The 19322-nt window shown below is 44.6% G+C and overlaps 1 protein-coding gene across 1 annotated transcript; it reads right to left on the bottom strand.

Annotated features, from left to right (window-relative positions):
• Positions 1-3685: 3685 nt before the first annotated feature.
• Positions 3686-18611, bottom strand: CLDN11 (claudin 11). Its single transcript, XM_081087551.1, has 3 exons — positions 18143-18611; positions 14643-14807; positions 3686-4956 (listed from the first exon to the last, which is right to left on the bottom strand). The coding sequence occupies exons 1-3, from the start codon at positions 18366-18368 to the stop codon at positions 4724-4726; spliced, it is 624 nt and encodes a 207-aa protein (XP_080943677.1). The 5' UTR covers positions 18369-18611; the 3' UTR covers positions 3686-4723.
• Between the last annotated feature and the right edge of the window lie 711 nt (positions 18612-19322).

Raw genomic sequence — 19322 nt, 5'->3', positions numbered from 1 at the left:
AACTCCTTGACTAAACCATGGTACATCCAAACAATGGAAGATTATGCAGTTATTAAAAATGTTGTTTTAGAAAAATACTTCAAGAGATAGAAAGTGCCCTCTACATATAAAAAGATTTTTTAAAGCAGGTTACAAAACTCTATGTAGAATGTGTTAATGGTTTTGTTTTAAAATAAAATGATGACCAAGAATATATAAAAAAGAAATCACTCTAATGATGAAATGATGGATATGTTTTATTTTCGTATTTGTATTCTTTTACAGTGTTCAAAAATCCTCTATTACTCCAGTTGTGAGGCTAGATCAACATCAGCATCTCCTGAGAGCTGTCAGAAATGCAGAATCCCAGACCTGCTGGGTCAAAATCTGCATGTTAGCAAGGTCCCCCGATGATCTGTATGCACTTTACAGTTTGAAAAGCAAAGCTGTATATCACTCAACAGAAGAGAAATAACCGTTTTACTTAAAGAAAGCCCCAGGCTGTGATAACTGATGTTCCTTGCTCTTTGGGAGGTAATTTGGATATGAAGCATAAGCGATGCTTACCTCCCACAATCCTCTAGAAGTGGCTTAACATTTCCACATTTTTCATTTCAACAATGGGGCACGGAGCAGTGACAGGTCCCTCCGTCTCCGTTCCCTCCCCCAGCCACAGGGCCACAAAGCCTGAGCTCTCAGAGTCTGCGTTGAGGTAGAGAAATATAGATTCCTCAAGAGCTGCTATTCAAGCCACAAGCAGCATGTGCCAATGTTCCCCCCACAATCCTGGTTCAGTCTCCCTTCGGCTGCACATCTGGCCGTCACACACTCTTTTGTGGGGACATCTCAATGGCAGCACTGAGGCTGCTTCTCCCCGGGGCCAGCCCCACAGTGGCCTCCCTGTCCTCCCAGCATGTGATGTCATGAGCACGAATGTCCTGCCAAACATTTACGATGTTGCAGTTCACATTGTGTACAGTGTATAGAGAAACACTGACACGCACGTTTGAAATTTAAAAACACACACACACAGGGCAAGATACAACCAAACCCTGTTCTATTGTTATCCCACACCACCAATCCAGCACAGATCTGTAACTTGTATTCTTCAGTACACAATCTTCTCCTTTTTTTTTTGTTGCCGTCTTGTAACTAGCACCCCTAGATTCGGAGATTCCCTTGAAACATTCTTCCTCTAATTTGGTTTACATTAAATTCTTGGAAAGCATGAGCTAATCTGGTCCATTTCAACCCAAAGATCCCCTGCATGTGGTCTCTTCAGAATAAGGCAGAGCGGAGGGAAGCTGGATGTGACTCTCAAAGTCATCTCCGTGCTGAGGACCAGCCAGGACAAAGAGGGGAATGGCTGCACTACAGAAAGGCATGAGAAGAAGCCTGTCCCTCACTGCTTCTCAAAGTGTGGCATGGCGACCACCTCATCAGAATCAGAGGGCATGCAATAAAAATGCAGATTTGGGGGTTCCAACCCAGAGTCTATCTCTGGAGGTGAAGAGGGTGAATCTGCATTTTACCTGTCTTTTTTTTTTTAATATATTTTATTGATTTTTTTACAGAGAGGAAGGGAGAGAGATAGAGATGTAGAAACATCGATGATGAGAGAGAAACATCGATCAGCTGCCTCCTGCACATCTCCTACTGGGGATATGCCCGCAACCCAGGTACATGCCCTTGACCGGAATCAAACCTGGGACCTTTCAGTCCGCAGGCTGACGCTCTATCCACTGAGCCAAACCGGTTTCGGCTACCTGTCTTTATACTAGTGATTCTTGAGTTGGAGAACGAGGGCTTTAGAGTTAGAATTACATCGAATTTTAAGTCTATAGAGTAGCTATCTGACCTTGACAATCTAAACTCTCTAAATTTCATTTTCCTCACCTATACAACGGGGACTGTGGAATCCTTAAAGGTGTGAAGTTCCTGGCACTAACAGGTCTCAAGAACATGAATCCCCTTTTCCCTATTATTCAGGTAGAGCACTTTGGGTCTGCCATTTTACCTGCGATCAGAGTCATTGTCTTTCTCCGGGTGACTATTATTGACACAGTTATTGCCAGATTCTAATGGAGCTCTAATAAGAGCAGATAAAATCATCAAGGCTGAATCCCTCTGCATGGTTACTGAGGCAGACCTGTTGTTCTATACTGTGCTGTCCGATCCAATAGCCACAAGCCCCATGTGGCCACTGAGCACTTAAGGAGTGGCCAGCCAATTGAGATGTGCTGTAAGGGTCAGATATACACAAGAATCTAAAGACTTCAAACAAAAAGAAAGGTGTAAAATATCCCACTAATAATTGTTTACATATTAATATAATATTTTGGCTGTATTGGATTACATGCAATACATTAAAATGAATGTCACTTGTTTATTTTTAGTTTTCTTAAGACTGGCCCTAGAAAATTTTAAATTACATATATGGCTCCTAGTATATTTCTCCTGAACAGATAGATATTTCTCTTTCCCACACTGGAGTTATGACCTACAAAATGGAATTCCCTAATTTTGGTCAGCTAGGAGAGATCTGGGATGTCTCTTCTGCTACAGGGAAAAGTGGGCCTCATGTAGCACACCCCCTCCCATGAGAAAGCAAGCAGCGGCCTCAGGGAAGGAGGGGGTTGAATGGGCATATCCATCTGCAAGAGGAAAGAGACTCGACACTCTGATTCAAGCTGGTGGTTATAAGGAGAGGGGGTATGGGGCCAAAGCTTTACTGGTACATGCCCACCCCCTTCCCCAACACCTTTGCTCCATTCATGGTCACAATCATTATCACCTGATGAGTTTTTGAGTTAGGGAGGGTCCTCCATATAATCATATGACTTGTGTCCTTACAAAAATGACATCATAAAAAGCAAATACTTTGATCGACATGATGATTATCTTTTCTGCATAAGTAATTGGGAAATAGTTTCCACCAGGTTATAATCTCCTAATGTACACAAATATCTACAATAATGATGAGCCCAAGCAGATATTTCCAAAGAGGAAATGTTTGCCAATTATCAGACTATCAGCTAATGAAATTAGTATTGTTGGAAAAATACGGCTAGAATAGGTTATAATCTGTGTTTTTGGAGCAGAATCACAGCTTGACAGAGTTTCTGGAATAGAAAACAAACAAAAATCAACTCAATGTGTCTGTCTTTGTCCAAAATTTCCAAACATCTATGAACAAAATGCACTTAAATATTATTACCTAAAGGTCCAATAAAATGGCTTTTATACTTGTTCATACCTTCCCAATTCCTTTACTAAGGGCTCAAAGCAGATGTAAAAAGTGTATGCTTGACACCTGGTTTCTGATTGCTGCCCATTCACATATGACTTAAAGATGCCACTAATTTCACTCCATTTAAGAAATGAGTGCATCTAGGTTACACTTTTATGACCACACATTACCACCATGATATAGTGAGGAAAATATAACTTATTATTCAAGGCGGTGCAGAATGACTTGTTCTTGTTCTTGCATCACTGATCCGGTTCCCCATAAAATACCAGAGACTAATGAAGTCAATTTTTTAAGGCAACAAAATGGGAGGGGGCTGTCAAGACCACAAAATGCCAGACAGGGTGCTTTCCTAGACCTTTGGCTTTGGAGCCTGACAGAGGAATGGGCTTCCCCCACTAGTTGTTTACAATCACTATGCGATACCTCTGGATACAACAGAATACTAAAGGCCAGTTTTGCAGACAGTCTGTTATTTTATTGCACAGATTTCACTTGAAGAACAAAATGCACCATGAGTGTGTGGAGAGTCTGGGGTCTCAGATACTGATTCGCCGTCAGTGTTTACACCCGTAAAGCCAAATTCGACAGTACAATTTATGTTAAACAATAATCACTTCCAGATGGCTAACAATGAAAACAGAGACAAGGCAAAATAGCTTTTCAAATGTGTTAAGTTGAAGTATATGCATGTGTAGAATTAAAAAGTACATCAGACAAACTAGAAATCAAAAACATTTTGTGGAATGCCAGTTAGAGTTATACTTACGTGTGCTGTTATGTATCATATAATGAAAGTCTATTTGGTTCATTTCCTTCATACTGAGCTGAGAATTTCAGGAAAACCGTGGTTATAAAAATGATCAATCTTGAAAAAATATGTACAGATAAATGTAAAATCACAAACTAAAAAAAAAAAAAAAAATCCCCACCCTTTGCCCTCAACTTACAACAGGGAAACTTTCCCCTGGAGGGAAAGTTCCACAACTCCCTTCCCTCCCCCACCCCATGTCCCCAATTCTATCTTTTTCTAGCTTATGACTAAGTGACCTCGGAGCTGAAGAGGAGGCAGGGAACAGAGAGGCATCTTTATGAGGCTCCCAGTGTCATCTGTAACAACAGTTTGAAAAGTGTCTTTTATTTCTCTCCCCCATACCCAACTCAGCAATGTTTGCAAGATATTTGAAATTTAAAGAGAGAGAGAGAAAATACATAGAGGTGTAGTTTTTATGGGCAACAAAAGAATGCCCAAGAGCTAACAGTGGGCAAAACCATGAGAAAACCGTGTGGGCATTCTCTGAGCTAAAGATTTATTTTTTAAGGCAACAAAATGGGAGAGGGGTGTTAAGACTACAAAATGCCAGACAGGATGCTTTTCTAGACCTTTGGCTTCAGAGCCTGACAGAGGAATGGGCTTCTCCCATCTGTGGTGAGCAAACCTAGGGCCCTGGGCCCAGCATCTACAGCACCTCCGTGGGCAGGCCGGCAGCTCTCTTATACGTGGGCACTCTTGGCGTGAGTGGGGGAGCTGGAGCCCGAAGAGTAGTAGAAACGGTTTTCACCAAAGGCCTGCGCATCTCCAGAGCAGCAGAGGATGACAGAGCCACCCACAAGGCAGAGAATGGCACCAATCCAGCCGGCGTACAGGGAGTAGCCAAAGCTCACGATGGTGGTCTCGCGGTGGGCGCACACAGGGAACCAGATGGTGGCAACAATGGCGCAGAGAGCTGGGGAGACATGGAGAAGGCTGTGAGCGGGCATACCCATCACACACCAAGCGCAGTGGGCAGAATACACTTCATTCCACACACACACGCCTCTGGCTTCCAACCAGCTCCAGAAAACTCCATACACACAGCTCTGCCACCCCCAACCCCCGCAGTGCCGCAATCTGAACCTAAAGGTTTGCATCTGTAGAGTAAGTTGACCCAAAGCAAATGTCAAACTGCGAGGTCCTTACTTTTTCAACAGGTGGGGGACAAGGAACTCCAATGTAAAAACCTAGTAATGATCACTTAAGTCCAAAAATACGTATTTATATTTTTTTACATATCTTGACTTTATATATTTATAGTTATAATTCTATTATTGCACTTAAGTAATTGGGTTATAATTATCTTTCTACATGTCTATTTTCCATTCCAAGTACTGAGTTCCTTGACAGCAGGGAACATGTCTTATCTTTGTAAAGTCAGTATTTAGCTCAGTCCGTATGAAGCACCCAGTATGTGCTCAGTGTATACCAGTGGAATGACTGGACGCCCTGAGCTATCCAGAAATGAGAATCAAGACAGTGCCCACTTCAATTTCCTACTCTATTTTTTTTTCAATTTAGTCAGTCCACATTACAAAGACCTAAAAAAAGCTATGAAAATTCTCTTACTGTGGTGAATTATTGCTAGACATCTGTGGAGTCTCAGCTAAGAGTTTGCATTTGTGTTATGCTGTTCACAATCACAAAAATCTCGACACACCAATCAACAGTTCTTAGAGCAAAAGAGTTTACCCATCCAAGGATTTTATGGTAATAGATCACAATGGTAGAAATGTATGGTCTTGCACCAACCAATCTAACTTTCAGATTTGGTTTAGATTTTAAAGAATAAGTTAAGAAATCGCCTCTATCTCATTTAGTTTTTCCCCTCCTCCTAAACAAAGTAGCAAAACAAGGGCAGGCAGGAGCCTATAAAGACTTGAAACTCTTTTAAACCTCTAGGCCAGCACTGTCAAATAGGTTAGCCACGAGCTACCAGAGCTTTTGACCATTTCTCATAAAGCTTGTGAGACTGAAAAAGCTAATCCTGAATTTTAATTCATTTACATTTAAATGACCACATGTGGCTAGTGGCTACTATACTGAACAACACAGCTCTAGACAAAGTAACTCCATAACTTCCTTTGTTAGCATCTAATTTTTCACAACTATAAGCAGGACAGAAATTTTAGTTAAAGCTTTGAGTTAGAATGGCATATTAAAGTTGACAGATCAAAATAATAATAATAACAATAATGAGGTTTCCAATAGTGAGCCATAAAGCCTTCAATAAATTCTAGAAAGGCATTTCAAGGTTTGCTACCTTGTCACTTTCAACTCAGCAAGCTGCTTCTGATTTCTACTCATACTGAGTGATTTTCTAACTTCCCTCTATACCCACAGAGAAGAAATATAATTTTTCTTTAACATAGCACTCAAATCTAACAGCACCATATATTAGTTCTAAACTAAAGAAAAGCTTTACCCATTCTCAAAGACCTTTTAAACTATCACATTTCCTTTTGTGTAGCTTATGACATAGGTTTTTGTTCAAAACAGATTTAAGTCTACAACCACATACGCTGGGTTTAGATACACCTAAATAGATGTGATTCCTATCCTTAAAAAGTATAGATCCCAAGAAGAAGTCAGAGGGAAAAGTAAATTTGGGTGTGAATGGCTCAAATTGGATAACAGCCTAAATTCACTCCATTAATTGTGAACTATTCACATATTTAAGTTTATACAGGCTATCTAAAAGGCTAAAATCTCTCCATATTCTCATAGATGCATTTTTCCTAAAGAGTGAGCCCAATCATGCCAGCTTTTGTAATATTTTTGCATACGATACCATGAGATGTATTTTCCTTCTGTGACTAGAATGTTCTCAAGAAGACCAGTACTAATCAAATCTTCCCTTTCCAGCCCAGGGCTTTCAACACCTGAGATACAGGGGAAAGTCTATTTCTTCCTCTTTTTCTGGCCACAGATTCCAAATCCGGCACTCTTGAGAACTGCTTGGCTATTGTCATGGTCGTACTCGGCGAGGCACAGATAAAAAGCCTTTTTTCTTTATCAGAGCAAGGGACAGAATCCTCTTCTAGAGTGTTTTGGCCAGAGAGAACTGCTCTAGTCTTTGTATCAATACACAATGCAGCTACAAACCCCTAGACCCCCAAGTGAGAACTCATCTGCTATGGGCAAAGACAGCAAAATAGGGGCTTCCAAACATCCAAGCATGATTAGAGGGGAAAGGAGGAGAGAGTGAATATGAATTCCATAGGACAAAATGATTTGATTCCCAAACAACTGATTTGGTTCAATCAAACCAATATTGCCTATAACAGTTAACTGGCTTCCAAACAGCGGCATATGCTTATGGTTAAATTAAGTTTGTGGTTTTTTTTTTTTTATTCTTTATATTTAAACATAACACACACACAAGCATTCCCCACATTTCATGTAAACCTAACCTAACTTTCAGATTTGGTTTAGATTTTGTAGAATAAGATTAGAAATTACCTCTCATTTTATTTAATTCTTCCCCTTTTCCTAAGCAAACTAAATGAACAAGGTTATCTTCATAGAGGGAAAGAATCAGGCTCAATAAATATCCCAAAAGTAATCATCAGTCTTGATTTTGAGCGTTTTGAGTGTTTTGTTACATTTTATTCCAATATAATTCATTAGAAAAAAGGAAAAATCAGGAAAATGTCTAAACATTTAAATAATGAACCTATGGACTGGATGGGTGAATAAATGGACAGACAGACAGATGAATGAGAGGTGGTCTCATTTCAAGTCTACTTTCCACTTTGTTCACACCAAAACTGACTTCCAAAATCATTATACGTTACTCATAACTTACCTCATTAATTATTGCCTTCTTTTATAACCCAGGCAAAACAAGGCAAATGTGCACCAGCAGGTTCTTTATTTCCTAGCAGATAAATGAACTCTGGGTGGAATTCCTGTGGCTCTCAAAGATGAACCACATCAAAACCACTAAAAGGTGACAGACCGCCACACAACATGAAAGGAAATGAGAGGTTCACTGGAAACAGTGACCTTCAATTGAACTCACAGTGAAAAATGTTTACAAACTAAAAAAGGACAACTTAGTCGATTTCAGCAGTGGTTTGAAGAGAAAAGGAGATCTATTTTAATAAATAAAGTTAAAAATCCAAGTCAAGTCATTACTCAACTAAAAGATGTGAACCAATAGAACTGGCAATAATTTTTAACTTACTTAAAGACATATAAGATCTGCTAGATTGAGAGAGAGAGAGAGAGAGAGAGAGAGAGAGAGAGAGAGAGAGAGAAATTGTAATGGTCCTCTTGTTACTGAAGAAAAGCTCTGTAAGTGTTTTTCTTTAAAAGTCACAGTTACTTATAAGGTAAAGAAAATTGAAGAAACATAAAAGGAATTTTCATTGCTTTTCTCTTATGTCAACAGAATGTGTTTTTAAATTAAGTCTCTAAAAACAGGAGAAGGGAGTTTTAATACTGATTTTTTCAATTTGTTTTCTTTTCTACCTTCAGCAAATGCAATAGTTAACTGTACCGGGGGCAAAAATCTGCCTTCTGTGGGGAGAGTACAAGGTGAAAATTGGGGATATTCTTAGCTTCAAAAACAAAAGGAGAGACGGGAGAAAAAAGCTTCACTGTGTAGATATAGATTCACCTGGACTGGGTCCTCTACAAGTAAAATTCCTTGCTCTTCATTGAATGAAATTGTTTGCCTCTCTTGATAAGTTTCAAATAATGTGATACAAAGGTGTTCTTTAATTAATAGAATACACCTTTATTAAAAGTTAGCAATGATCTTGATGTAGCCAAACACAGAAAATATTTGGGATAATAAAATAATTTTAGAGCAATGAAATGTTAAGTGTAGTTTTTAGTCCCTTTAAGAATTAGATGATAAATAAGTGTGATGAAATTAAATAAAATTGGTACAAGTATGTTTGGAGTAACAACAAAGAGAAAGCCACACCACAGACAGACAGACAGACAGACAAACAGGCGCAGAAAGACAGAAGAACACCAGGCGGATATTTCTTCCTCCAGCCCTCTGCACCTCTGTTCTCAGGCTTTGTCACTTTCCATATGAAGCACTGGAAGGACTGAAAGCATCATTTCTAACAGAAAGCAATATTTTCATTAAAATCACTTAAATTAATATGACTTATATTAGTAATACTGGAAAAAATCTTCCTTGCTATCATAGCTGAGATTTGCTTCCAAAAATTATCTGAGGACTGGGAAAAAAAAAAGGGGGGGCTGGGGAATACATGGCTGAAGCCAGTCAGCTGTGACTTGATCAATTTTTAGAATAAGTTTTGGTGCATGGAGGTTTATTAGACTATTCTCTCTACTCTGTGTATGTTTGGAATTTCCCATAATAAAAATTTATTTGAATCCCCCTCCATTTAACATTTTACAATGTATTGAACATCGTCTTCTACAATCGATGGTATTATTACATACAATCTAAATAGCAATCAGCTTTTCACAAAGAGGCCAGTTAACTTAAGGTGACAAGAGATCTAATGAGCTTTGGTTAGATTCATATTTGTTAGTTGTTTCCTTATAATTTGAATCTAGGAAAAAAGGTTTCTCTATTTTCCATTTATCATTCTCTAAATTTTGACTTACTAGTAAGAAAACATAGCTGCCAAAAGGCATATTCCTCTTATGTAGACTTTTATGACTATCTAATTTTTACAACAATCATCAAGTCAATGGAATATATGAGTACATTATTTTCCTGGCCTGCTTTCAGCACTTTTCCCCCTTTATTTCCATTCCACACATCATTATCTTTTTTTTCCTATAACCTTTTTTAAAAGTCCATCTCATGGTTACTTGTTCATTTTAATCTCAGAATTTAGAGACACCAGAGACCTCAAAAAGCAGTTAATTCCTCCAATTTTACTGATGAGATCATTTTAAGCCACAACCATACTAAGATGCCACATCCTGTCCATTATCCATATGAAATTTGATTTAAATTAGGAATTTTCTGTATAAAACTAATGAGTTTGGAGGAAGACTTTTTCTAACAATTCTCTTAAGACCCCACAATTAAGGGCAACCCCCAAGAATTCCCATTCCCATAAGACTTCTGATTCTGCATGCATAACAGCTCAATCTGTCCCACATTTGCACACGCCATTTATTTTACTACAATTTCATTATTAACCTGTAAGCTCCAAGTTAAAACAACTTTTTTCCAATACAAATACGATTCCTGGGACCATATTTTTAAAAAGAAGGAGAGAAGATGAAAGGATTCCATTAAGAAGGAAAATACATTTCCTTTCTTTCCATTCCTACCCTACCTCCCCAAGAAAGACCCAAATGAAGCACTTTCTAACTTATAGTGAGATGAGCATTAGACTGAATCAGAACCGAGGCTGAGGATTTTCAGCTGGGTAGCTTAATATGGCTTTTTATAATGGGACTAGAGGCCCGATGCACAAAATTCGTGCAAGAGTAGGCCTTCCTTCCCCAGGCTGCTGGCACCGGCTTCCCTCTAGTACCCGGGACCGGGGCATCCCTCCAGCCACTGGCAGGCACTGGGAACCCGGGCATCCCTCGCAGCCCTGGCTTCGTCTAGAAGAATGCCGGTCTAATTAGCATATTATGCTTTTATTGTTATAGATAAGCAAAAAACTCCAGCTATTGATCTCTACACTCTGGACCTGGAAATTATTATGCTAAGTGAAATAAGCCAGTCATAGAAAGACAAATTCCAGATGATCTCACTTATATGTGGAATGTAATGAACAAAATAAAGTGACGAACAACATAGAAACAGGGGCCTGGATACATGGAACAGACTGACAGCTGTCAGAGGGGAGAGGTTTTGTGGGACTGGATGAAAAAGGTGAAGAGATTAAGCAAAAACAACCTTATAAACCATAGGCACAGACACCAGTGTGGTGATAGCCAGAGGGCAAGGGGGTGGGGGATAGGTAGAGGTGGGCAAAGGCGAGATAAATGGGCACGAAAAGAGACTTTGCTTTGGGTGATGGGTGCACAATGCAGTGTGTAGATGACGTTTTATTGACTTGTTCACTTGAAACCCGTATGGTTTTGTGGCCCTATGTCACCCCAATAAATTCATTTTTTTAAAAACTTACATATGTCAATTCACTATTCTTACCAACTTCAGAAGAAGGCATTGCTGTGCCCATTTTATATAAAGGTGTAGAAACACTCAGTAACTGCCCCAGCTCGCATAGCTGGAGAGTGGTAAATCTGAGATTCAGTAGAGTTGGTCTGACTCCAAATGATAAGGTAAAGCGCAGGTAGGTACCTCCTGCTTCAGCAGGGGCTTGTGGGAAACCACGCATTCGATCGGCCTCCGATGCATTCTGATCTGAGAAGCCTGCTGCTGCTTGAGCTGCTCTTCGGGCTTAGGAGGCCAGCAGCACCAGGCTCCCATTCCTTCCCCCACAGCAGGAACCAAATCCTCACATCATTAAACTTACTCTGCTCAGAAGATAAAGCTGTTGGACAACAGACAAGATGTTTTAAGCTTTTGGAAAAATAATTAAAGATCTTCAGGGTCACAAAAAAACGGATTCTAGTTAACAGTGTTGACAATTTCCATACCAAGTTAACTTTGACACTGTTTCCAGTTCCACCTGGCCCCCTTTGGTCAGCGACCACGTCTCAGCGGGAGTGTCATGGGTGACCCTCAGAGCCCAGCGTGAGCCCAGCACTGGCTTCTCCCCGACAGGGAGAGCGGGAGAGCGACAGAAGCCAATCCAGAGCAGCACAAAGGGAGCCTTCACTCTCTCGCACTCCTCCCACCCTCTGCCAACAGGGAAAACAAGGCACTCGGCTCCTTGGAGAGAAAACCTAGAGGAGACCAGCAGGTGCCACACTTGAGACAATGAGCTTTACATTTCCAGAGCTAGCTTGCTCCAGTCCAAACAACAGCCAACCCAAAGGCTGGTGGACACCCCCTGAGAAATAAATCCGGGCGTGGCAATCAAAGAGGAATCAGGTAACCCTGGAAATGCAAGGCTGCAAGAGGGCAAGGAGCGGTGACACCCTCCCTCCAGTCGTAGCAGCCAGGGGCCAGAGAGGTGCAGCCTCCCTGGGGTTCTGATCTCTCAACACCTCCTCCATCCGCAGCAAACAGACTGAGGAACTCACATCACTACTCAGCCTCACCTCTCTTTCCTTTCTACGATTCTGGATACATCCCCCACCCCATTTGAAAAAGAAAGTTTCAAACAACTGGTTGTTATTTTTTCAAATAACCCTTCTTATTCAACTGGATGATTCTGTTGTTTTTAGGGATTTTATGTGTGCTTTGCTGTTCTGTCTTTATTTTGCACAGGGTTTGAGTTTGGTTTCGTGGGGTTTTTAATGTGTTCCCTTACTTGTGGGTATTCTGGGACACTTACATGGAAGGCCAGGATTGCTAAAATGAACCCCTAACACAACGGACCCAGCTTTGGCTCTACATCCTCAGGGCCCAAGAGACAGCTTCCCGGACCTCTGTGAGAATGAGGAAAGTCACAGACACAGGCAAATGTCTAGGATGAGAAGGGTTTCCTCTGGGTTCTACAAACCAGTTTACTTGTACAGCTTTCTGTGGTCTACCTGTTGGAAAGGGAATTCAAATACAAAGATCTGGCTATCAAAAAGTATCCCTGTGGCCCTGGCCAGTGTGGCAGTCAGTTGAGCACGGTCCTATGCACTGAGACGTCACTGGTTGGATTCCTGGTCAAAGCACATGCCCAGGGTTTCAGGCTGCATCTCCTGGGGGGGGGGGGGGGGGTGCAGGAGGCAGCTAATTGATGTGTTTCTCTCTCTCTCTCTCTCTCTCTCTCTCTCTCTCTCTCTCTCTCTCCCCCCCTACCTTCCTCTCTCTCTAAATCAATAAAAACATATTTTTTTAAAAGTTCCCCTGTGAGTTAGACGAAGCACTTGGTGCTGACTGTATGTTTGATGTGTCACTCCCACACATTCTTTGTGGCTGCAACCAAAATGTCCGTGCCCAGATTCTCCTCTGGAAATCACAGTGGTATTCTGGTCTTTTCACTCCTGTTCACACACACACACACACACACACACACACACACACACAGCCCCCTCCTCGGAATTCTCCATGGCTTCACAAGCCCCTGTAAACCTCCATCCCTTTGCCATCTTGCGAAGAGGTGCCCCTACCTCTCATGTCCCCTCATCTCACCGGTGTCACTGTGGGTGACCATCACTAAGTGGCAATAACCCAGGCAGAACCCTGTTCTCTCACCCTTACCCCTCAAGCACATAGTCTGATACCAGTTTGGGGACCGGAATTCCTTATCCAAGGAGACTTGACTGTGTATCTAACCCATAAGCACATCAGTTTCTCCTCAATGATGTATCAGTCCACTTTACAACAAGAGCTTTTAAAATTCATGTCTTCTATTAGGATGTAGAATGTGTTAATGAAATTAGCATTCCAAGAAAAAATAGAGAGAATGAAATCACTGGAGAGAATGGAGCTAGAAAGATCCTCCCTAGGTGCTTAAGTCAAGCTGTCTGTGTGTGGGAATAATCAGCAAAGCTGAACAAGCACAGGCCATTTCCTGGGCGAGGATTGTCCCTCCCCCCAATCCACAAGCACCTTCTCTCCAACTCTCAAAACCTAACTTCCTCTACTCCAGGATACCCCCTGGTCTGGCTTAGGTGTCTTCCAATGTGTGTGCACAACGTGCAGCTCTTTAAGATGAGCACATGCCATGCTCTATCAAGATGTCTGGGTACTCTCAAAGCAGAGACTGATATTGTATCCAATGAGCCCCAGTGCCTACAGTGGTGCCTGGCACTCAGCGGGTGCTCCATGAATAAAAGATTGAATTATCACCTAGTGATCTAGTACTCTCAACATCTTACTTTTCTTTTTCTTTTAAATATATTTTTATTGATTTCAGAGAGGAAGGAAAAGGGAGAGAAAGACAGAAACATCAATGATGAGAGAGAATCATTGATTGGCCACTGCCCCCACTGGGGATCGAACCTGCAACCTGGGCATGTGCCCTTGACTGGAATCGAACCCGGGACCCTTCAGTCCACAGGTCAACACTCTATTCACTGAGCCAAACCAGCGAGGGCAGCATCTTACTTTTCTATCACCCTCCTCTTTCTCTATTCTTTCTTTGTACATTAACTGAAGTTCACAATCTTAACTACAGGTAAGAGTCACCTTACAGGTAGTTAGGATTTCATAAAATATCTTTGTCTGGCTTTATACCCAGAAATTCTGACTCAACGAACCTGCCATAGGACCTGGGCACAGGTATTTTCAAAATGCAATTCCCTTGTGAAGTCTGACTGAAGAGCCACTGTGTAACTCTTTTCTGTCCTCCGGTCTTTTCCTTAGGTATTTCCTGCCCTTAAAATCCTTTTTTGCCTTTTGTTTGTTACCTTACATTCATGTTCAGTGGCCTCTGCCTCTCCCCCCTCCCACCCCCACTGTAGATAGGACTTATCCCCATGAAACATAAAGGAATGCACATTGAGGGGGTTCTCTTCCACAGAGGAGTCATTGGCTTTCCTTCCTGCACCTCAAACTGGATGAAGCAACAGGAAGATCTGACATTCATCGCGTTTCCTCGGAGTTGGGTGCCATAGAGAAAGCTGTCTTACCAAGCAGAATGAGCAGAACCCCAGCCAGCTGGGCCCGCCTGTACTTGGCCACGCCAGGCTCGTGGCCCATGCGGATGCAGGGGAGAACTGTCAGCAGCAGGAGAATGGCCGGCAGGCCCAGGACTGAGGCTGCAATCATCAGGGCTCGGCAGGCCTGCACGTAACCTACAAGCAAGAGAGCAGACCGGGCGGGTTAGACCAAGGGAGGCCTTGGATCCTGAATCCTGCCTCTCGGGAATTCGGTACCACTTGCCTTCCTCCCCCTTGCCCATTGCAGGACTTAGAAGGTGTTACATGTTGTCCATGACCACATCACATGTTCAACTTCTAAAGTGATTCAATGACCAAAAATAAAGGGGGGGAGGTTGAGGGCTGGAGAGACTGAATGGGGATCCCAGGTTTAGGCCACTTGTCCAAGCTTCCAGGACGAAGGGGCCCAGAGTCCAATTGTTATATCACCTTGTGAATGACTCAGAATAAAACTCAAATCTTCCAAAAAGCCTTCTGTGAGGGATGGGCCATTGGTTCCAGTGTCTTGTTGATACACTCAACCTGTATGACCTTGGGCAAGTTACTGAACTGCTGTGTCCTCATTTATAGAGTGAAAACAGTAATAGTACCTACATTTCTCTAAAAGAATTCAACTCAGATTAAGTTAGTTAATTCATGCAGTGCTTAGAACAGTGCCTAGCACATGCTAAGTGAGCTAAAAACGGTTAGCTATGATTAATTGGTGTTATTACTCCATTATCATTGCTTTAAAGGCATCCCTCTAGACCCAAGGATTCCTAGAGGGCAGACACCTGGAGTTAACACAGTGCCCACAATAGATGATGTAAACATACAGTTATAAATGAAAGAATACCTGAGTTGAATAATAAGAGAGGAGCAAAACTACCAGGGCTTTATACTGTCATATAAAATGCCAGGTAACAACTTCATTAAGAAACAGATTACAATCTGTGCAATATTCATGTAAAATAGGTCTGACAAGATACTGGAAGAAGCTGACAAACTTAAATATATTGTTTCTCATTAAGACACTCTCCCTCCTTAAAAAAAAAAAAAAAAAAAGTATTCATTACTCTCTTTTTGGCTCAAAGCTAACTGGAGCTAGTGGCATGGCCTCAGAGAGGCAGAGTTAACCACAAAGTCGAATAGCGAGCCCCAACTTCCGCCTCACTTGCCCGGACGCTCGGACCAAATCTGGCCACCTGCCCTGTGCCCCAAGACGCAACTGCAACACTGTCCCTCAGCAGGATATGCCCTGCCAGAATTCAGACTCCACAAGGGTACGCTTCGGACTATTGTCCATCCCAGCTTCTTATGAATTAAAGGTAACCAATCAACCAAATGTCTATTGTCTTGAACATCCCCAGAGAGGACCCACAGGAAGTTTGAGGCAGGACCTCTGACCACGGCCCTATGCCCCTCTCCCCGCCCAGCTTGTAGGAGAGCCGGGGCTGACACAATGGAGACATTCAACTAGAAACTGAGGTTCTAAAATTCATGACGCAGGCTGTCCACGTGCTAGGTGTCAAGGCCATGTCTGGAAATCAAAGATGGAGACTGAGCTCTGTCCCTGTCCCCACCCAAAGTACAAGGGACAGGGACAGCAGGAAGGATGGAGCCCTCCCTAAAATGCACTCCCCTCTGTCAGAGGGTCTACGTTCTTTGAAAATAAACCACTCAGCACTGACTGTTAGTAAACTGAACTTCAGGGAAAGGAAGCAGGGAATAATTTTATGCTTCAAAGGATCCTACAAATATCTTGGCCAGCTGTTAAAAAAATTATAGCTACCTTTTATGGAGCATCTATTCTATCAAAAAAGTTTTACATTTCTCACCTCATTTAATCCCCAAAGCAACCCTGAAAGATAGGGGGTTGGTTTGATTTTAACTTTTAAAAGAAGACAACTGGGATTCTCAGAGGTTAGTCACTTGTTCAAATCACCCAGACTGTGAGCATGGGATCCAGCACAGGATCGGAATATGACCAAGGTCGACCTACACCTGCAGTAAGTGGAGCTGGGTCCACACCTGGGTTCCCGGGAACTCTGTCATTCTGAAAGCCCCAAATGGAGAAAAGGACAGTGAATGGAGTGCTGCGTGCATTGTGCACACCTGCTGCGTGCCAGGGCAATGCTGGTTCCAGGAGGGGATGCAAAGAAAGTAGGAGGTCGCTTATATCTTCAGGAATTCCAAATGCCGTAGGAGACAGGGACTTAGGAACATGAGCAAAAATCAAGTCAAAATGTGCCCGGATGGGGTAAGAACCAAAAACCAGAGCAGCAAGGAGGAAGGGGGCGGGGGGGGGGGGGGGGGGGGGGGAGGCGGCAGTTGATTCCGACCACAAGGACTAATATAGGAGGCACTTAAGGGAGGCTCATCAGAAAGGCTCATCCAAGAGGAAACACACACACACACACACACACACACACACACACACACACGCACCGGCTCCCACACTGGCGGCCGTGGGCCGAGTTACTTCGCTTGCTAAGGACATTGGGATGTGCCTTTTGCCTTTGAATGAGCACGAGGCCTGCGGGACATAAGACAATCCTGTTCTATCGGCCAGGGCCCATACACCCGCCGGGCAGGACAGAGATTCACAGCAAAACCCAGAAGGGGCGCCCGCGACTTCGCCAATCACCCAGCTGGCTCAGGGTTTAAATCTGAATTGGAACTGTTGTCCGGACTTTGCCAACCAGGCTGCAAGTGGCGATGGGACCCCAGGCCGACGTCACTCCCTCCTCTCCCCGTTCCGAGATACCGCTGGCCGGGAGGGGGCGACCCAGGGCGGCGGGCTTTGCCGGGAGGGAGTACAGTGGCTCTCCAGGGGCGCCGGCTCTTACCTATGCGCCCCGAGCGCGCGGGAGCGGTGCGCAGGCGGGAGGCTGAGCTGGGCAGACGGACGCCCCCACGGCGGGGGCACGGGCGGGGGAGGTGAGACGGGCTCCGGGGCCTGCGGGAACCGACCAAGCGAAGCCAGTGGCCCCTAACTTGCCAGAGCGCGTCGCCCGTCCCAGGAGGACAGGGAAACTCGCTGGAATGGTTGCGTCTCTCTCTGTCTCCAACCCGCCTCTGCGGATAGAATCTAACGGGAAAGCAGGGCCCCCGGGGAGGAGGCCTGGCCGGGAAGTGAAGCACTGCTGCTCAGTCGACAGTGGGAGCGTGGGGCGGGCGAGGAGGCGCTAATGAACCTGGGCTCAGTTTCCACTATGTGTCTCCGTCTCTGGCCATTAACTTCCCAGGGGGACTCGGCCAGTGGCCACCCCTATCTTCCCCAATTCCAGAGAAGAGAGCTGAGGCTGAGAGGTTAAGTTCGCCGCTGCCTGATTCCACACTACAGCAAGGTGGGACTCAAGGTGTCAAAATAGGCCCAATAGGCTTGAAGCCCTCAAAATGTTTTGTCTAGCGCCCCCCTCCCACCCCCCCCCCAGGCTGCCCAGGGGATGAGGGTTTGGGGCCAGCCACGCTCAAGGCGGGGTCCTTACCCGGCAGGATGAGGATGTCCACCAGGGGCTTGCAGTGGTACAGCCCCGTGGCCATGACGCAGTCCGCCCACAGCCCCTTGGAGCCCAGCTCGTCCAGCTTGCGGCACGTCGGGATGGTGTAGCCGCAAGTCACCACCCAGTCATTGGTGGACGTGGTGACGATGATCCCGATCCAACCCACGAAGCTCGTGACGAAGCCCACAACCTGCAGGCACGTGGCCACCATCGCAGCCACCCTGGCGTCCCCGCGCCTCGCCCCTCGCTAGCTGTGCCCGCGCCCCGGGCTGGACGGCGCCCACCCTGGTCCTCCCTGATCCCGCGCTCGCGAGCCGCTGGCCCTCGACGGCCAGTTGCGGGACGCTGGAGGCGGTGTCAGGCCGCGAGAGGCTGCGAGCCCAGCTCCGACGGCGCGACCAGGGAGCGCACGGCTGGGACAGCGACCCGCGCGCCACGCGGACTGGAGTGCGGCTGGGCAGCGCGCCCCCGCCCCCCTCTTTAAACCCCATGGCCCGGCCCGGAGCGCCAATCGGTGACGGCCCTGGGTCGAGCCGGCCAATCGCCGGCCCGGGTCCGATGTGGGGTGTGGAGGGGAGCGGGATGGGAGTGGGGCAATCGCACAGCCCAGCCCCCCGCGGGCGGGCGTCTTGCGGTCAGTGTTGGAAAGTAAAATAATTCTATCCAAGTCCGAGACTTGCAGAGGGCTCGCGCGTCAGGCTCGGGGTCTTTTTTGCCGGGAATTATTTCTCCTCTTGTGGCCTCTCTCATCGCTGTCCTCGGGTCTCCGCTACGCTCCATCCCTCCTTGACTTCTTCCCACCGGACAGCACGGAAGGCAGTGCCCCCGCGGACTCCCTGGGCAGGAGTCCCTCCGCTGAATTCTGATGAGCTGGGAATTGCCCTAAGGAGCAGACCCAAAGCGTTCAGTAAACCATAGTTAGTAGTAGAAAGAAAGTGATACTTTCTCTAGCCCCAAATCATCAGAGCGGCCACGACCATAATGATAGTGATAACACAAGCGACTCACATTTATCCAGCTGGGTCGTGCACTTTGTGCATGTATTTATATGTATGTATTATCCTGTAAACTATCTCACTAAATAATTCTCCCAAACCCCTTTATGGTAGGCATAACTGTTGACACACAATGCGCATGAAGAATCAGCATGGGAGAGGTTGGGATG

The sequence above is a fragment of the Myotis nattereri genome, assembly GCF_964212035.1.
Source record: "Myotis nattereri genome assembly, chromosome: 3".
Taxonomy (NCBI): Eukaryota; Metazoa; Chordata; class Mammalia; order Chiroptera; family Vespertilionidae; genus Myotis; species Myotis nattereri.
This window is presented reverse-complemented; position numbering and strand designations above follow the sequence as displayed.

Coding starts and splice junctions, on each gene's coding strand:
- CLDN11 (XM_081087551.1), bottom strand. CDS start 18,368: ATGGTGGCCACGTGCCTGCAGGTTGTGGGCTTCGTCACGAGCTTCGTG. Junction 14,808..18,142: donor GGACATCCTCATCCTGCCGG/GTAAGGACCCCG, acceptor TCTTGCTTGTAG/GTTACGTGCAGGCCTGCCGA. Junction 4,957..14,642: donor GGTTCTGCTCATTCTGCTTG/GTAAGACAGCTT, acceptor ATGTCTCCCCAG/CTCTCTGCGCCATTGTTGCC.